General features: G+C 44.2%; 2 protein-coding genes across 2 annotated transcripts; both read left to right on the top strand.

Annotated features, from left to right (window-relative positions):
* Positions 1–2,673: 2,673 nt before the first annotated feature.
* LOC141673282 (uncharacterized) lies at positions 2,674–3,021 on the top strand. The gene has a single exon (XM_074480018.1). The coding sequence runs from the start codon at positions 2,674–2,676 to the stop codon at positions 3,019–3,021; it is 348 nt and encodes a 115-aa protein (XP_074336119.1).
* A 366-nt stretch (positions 3,022–3,387) lies between these two features.
* LOC141673283 (uncharacterized) lies at positions 3,388–4,086 on the top strand. The gene has a single exon (XM_074480019.1). The coding sequence runs from the start codon at positions 3,388–3,390 to the stop codon at positions 4,084–4,086; it is 699 nt and encodes a 232-aa protein (XP_074336120.1).
* Positions 4,087–4,339: the final 253 nt, after the last annotated feature.

Here is a 4,339-nt window from a genome sequence, read left to right on the forward strand (position 1 = left end):
GTCATTTTGACTTGCTGAGCTAGTTAGCTCATTTGTGCGATATTGTTTATGTTCTTTTCCAGTTAAGAAGGAACCGGTTGGTACCGAAGATCCCCAGTCCAGCGCGAGAGCTAGGGGTTGAGGTTGATCGAGTTGAGCTAGTAGGCTTCTTTTGGAATCATTTAAGTTTGTAAAAGTTTGTAATAATGTTTAATACTCAGTTCCAGATCTCGCTGAGCTGAAAGACATGAGACATACATAAAAAACAGTTTCAACCAGACCGGGCTCTCGAAAGCTCATGTGACCGGAGGTGGGAAGATATGGGCTGGAAAAGCATGTTAATAATCATCGCAGGCCCTTATACCCCGAGTGCTCAGCTTTGCCCCAGAAATGGAACTAACTGGAGGGTCGGTATACGAAGAGAGGTCTCCCTTATAACAGGAGTGAAGAATGACCCGACCCGGCCACAAGAAGACAGGAAGAGTGGCGGGGCAATGGTACCAGACGTTAAGGAGAGAGAAGTGAGTTGGTCTCGATGAGAGCCCGGGCGAGTCCCGTGTGTGATAGTCTAACCGAATTGGAATAGTTGGGATTCAAATGTTTGTAATATAAGTAAGTGTGTTTGGCTTGTGTGCATACTTTAACCTGTTACGGTCCATGGTAGTTTGTAAGTAGGGTCACTGCATATTATTATTATCTTTATTATTGTTAGAAGCAGGTTATTAATAAGGTGTGTGTGTGTGGACCCCAAACTTATGACCCGGGTTTGAAGGGTGCCACACACCGGATGAAGATGTTGTGCGGAGGGAAGTTAACAGAGAAAAGTTGGAAGGAAGAAGTGAGTCTTTTTAAATGTTGAATGAAGTAAACGAGGTAGATGCTCCCAAATGGGATGCGCCCTCAACCTCTGCGTCGTCCAAGGTAGATGCTCCGCGAAAGGATGCGCCCTTTGCGACATTGTCAAGAAAATTGTTATGCTTCAAGGAGGATGCTCCTATTAAGGACACGCCCTCAACATCGAAGGTGAGTGTGGAGGATCCCCGAGACTTCGATTTTGATCTCGATCCAAGAAAGCCCGTGCCCGCAGAAAAAATGGGACCAGCTGAAGATACCATATCCATTCATATTGATGAAAATGACACGAGTAAGGTATTGAAGATCAGGTCCTAATTGGGAGATGAACCAAAAGAAAAACTCACCAGATTTTTAATGGGCAATTTGGACGTGTTCGCATGGAGTCACTCTGATATGGTAGGAATTGATCAGGGGGTGATGTGCCACCATCTGAATATATTCCCATATTGCACCGGCACTCGACATAAGCGTCACTCCGTGAGTGGGGAAAGAGCCATTGCCTTGAAAGAAGAGGTGGATCGTTTGCTGTAGGTCGGGTTGATCAAAGAATCCTTCTACCCAGAGTGGCTAGAAAATCCAGTGCTTGTAAAGAAACCAAATGGAAAGTGGAGAACATGCGTAGACTTCACGGATCTATATAAAGCTTGCCCAAAAAATAGTTTTCCACTCCCGCGAATTGACCAGCTAGTCGACGCAACTACTGGACATGCCTTGTTGAGCTTCATGGATGCCTACTCGGGGTATAATCAAATCCCTATATACGGCCCTGATCAGGAACATACATCCTTCATCACTGACAGAGTGTTATATTGTTACATTGGAATGCCTTTCGGTCTGATCAACACAGGCGCAACCTACCAAAGGCCGGTGAACATGATGTTCAAAAATCAGATCGGGAGAACCATGGAAGTATATGTCGACGACATATTGGTAAAGTCAAAGAAAGCTGACGATCTTGTGATGCACTTGATGGAAATGTTCAACATCCTTCGAACATTTTGAATGAAGTTGAACCCGCAAAAATGCGTGTTCTGGGTCGAATCCGGGAAGTTCCTTGGTTTCATTGTCAATCATAGGGGGATTGAAGCCAACCCCGGTAAAATTAAAGCATTGTTAGACATGAAACCTCCCATGAATGTAAGGCAGGTACAGAGCTTGACGGGGAGAATTGCAACGCTGAATCGGTTTGTTTCCAAGTCTTCTGATAGATGCAAAGAATCATTCAAGGCCATCAAGGGCGCAGGGATAAATTTTGTATAGACACAAGAATGTGAGGAAGCTTTCGAGAAAATTAAGGAACAACTAGGAAATCCTCCAATGTTGTCAAAGCCTATTGATGACGAATCTCTCATTCTCTGCCTGGTCGTTTCAGAGTACTCAATCAGCGCGGTTTTTGTCAGGGAGGAAGATGGTCTGCAATCTCTAGTGTACTACGTGAGTAAAAGGTTGCATGATACGGAAACTCATTATAAAAGTATGGAAAAGCTGGTGTACGCGCTAATTCTTGTGTCGCGAAAGTTGCGCCCATATTTTCAAGCTCATAGGGTGGAAGTCCGCACGGCGTATCCGCTGCGACAAGTTTTCCACAAACTTGAATCTTCGGAAAGAATGTTAAAATGGGCCATGAAATTGGGGCAGTTTGATCTGGAGTATATGCTTCACACTGCAATTAAAGGTCAAACCCTAGCTAATTTTTTGTTGGAATTTGACTCCGAAAATGATGACAAAGATTTAACGCTGTTACATCCACGATGCCCGAAGGAACTATTTATACATAATGGAAAGGAAGAACACCCACATCCCTGGTAGATTTTACACGTTGACGGAGCAGTCAACAACATGGGTGCAGGCACAGGCATTATCCTCGTATCCCCCGAGGGCCATCATCTGATGAGCGTAATCCATTTCAAGTTCTATGCAATGAACAACGATGCGGAGTATGAGGCGCTAATCAATGGTTTGAATATTGCTCTGGAAATGAGAGTGAGAAACTTAATTGCAAAAAGTGATTCAGAGTTAGTTGTGAACCAGGTGAATGGTGGTTTTCAAGCCCGTGTGCCAATGGCAGAATTGTACTTGAGATATGCACAACGGTTGCTAAATTTTTTTAATGAAGTGAGGTTGGAATGTGTCCCAAGGGAAAAGAACAGCAATGAGGACGCTTTGGCAAAAATGGGATCTCAGTAGGTCGCCGTGTTGTTGGGATCCATACCGTTAGATGTCCAAGAAATCCCAAGCATCCCCAAGATAGAAGTTATGCAGGTCGAGGAAACCCCAGAAGAAACATGGATGACACATATCTTAGCCTACATTAATGGGGGAGTGCTCCCCGAAGACAAGTTCAAAGCTCGAAGGCTACACTATCAGGCCGCGCGATACGTAATGTATCATAATGTACTCTACAAGCGGGGTTTCAATTAACCACTTCTACGATGTGTGGATGATAAGGAAGGTAAATATATCTTGAGAGAAGTACATATAGGGATTTATAGCAATCACTCAGGGGGTAACTCATTGGCGATGAAAATTCATCGCTAAGGTTACTATCGGCCCATGATGAAGGAGGATGCATCAAACTTTGTCAGGGCATGTGACCGTTGTCAGCGGTTTGCAAATTACTCATCGATGCCAGCAACACTCCTAACATCCATGATGAGCCCGTGGTCATTTTCCATGTGGGGAATTGATCTCATCAGGGATCTTCCGAAAGGAAAAGGACATGTCAAATATGCAGTTGTTGCAGTGGATTATTTACCAAATGGGCCGAAGCTATGCCAATGGCAACCATTACAGCAAAGCAATGGCCAAACTGAGGCCATCAATAAGATAATCAAGCACACACTCAAAACCAAGCTGGAAGAGCGTAACGGGAGTTCGCCTGAAGAGCTCCCAAAAGTGTTGTGGTCATATAACACGACTCTGCGGTCTACTACCGGAGAATTATCATTCATGCTCACTTATGGTAGTACGGTTATGGTTCCCGTAGAGGTTAGTTCTGGGTCGCTGCGCAGGGATCGATATATGGAAGAAGATTCTGGGGTAAACCAGAGGCTCTACCTGGATCTACTGGAAGAAACAAGGGAAAACTCTCAGTTTAAACTTGCAACATATCAGCAGCGTGTCGCAAGATATTATAATAATAAGGTTAAAGGACAAATGTTGAAGGTAGGGGATCTGGTGCTCAGGAAGGTAATGCTAAATACAAAAATTTCCCAACATGGAGTGTTTGGAGCAAACTGGGAAGGACCGTAAAAAATAAAGGCAGTCTTATGGAAGGGTACTTATCACCTTGAGGACTTGGATGGGAAGTTAGTTCCGCGAGCATGGAACGCGGAGCATTTTCGCAAGTATTATCAATAACATGCGGCCTCGGCCCCTTACATATTATATATTTTTCAGTTGATATAATAAGGGTTGTGCCCCAGTAGTAGACTAGAAGCAATAAATTCCTCCTAGCCTAGGGGTAGTGCATGTACTATGCACCTTGGAACTAGTTGAAGGATCG

Source organism: Apium graveolens, chromosome 7 (assembly GCF_009905375.1).
Source record: "Apium graveolens cultivar Ventura chromosome 7, ASM990537v1, whole genome shotgun sequence".
In the NCBI taxonomy this organism is placed as follows: Eukaryota; Viridiplantae; Streptophyta; class Magnoliopsida; order Apiales; family Apiaceae; genus Apium; species Apium graveolens.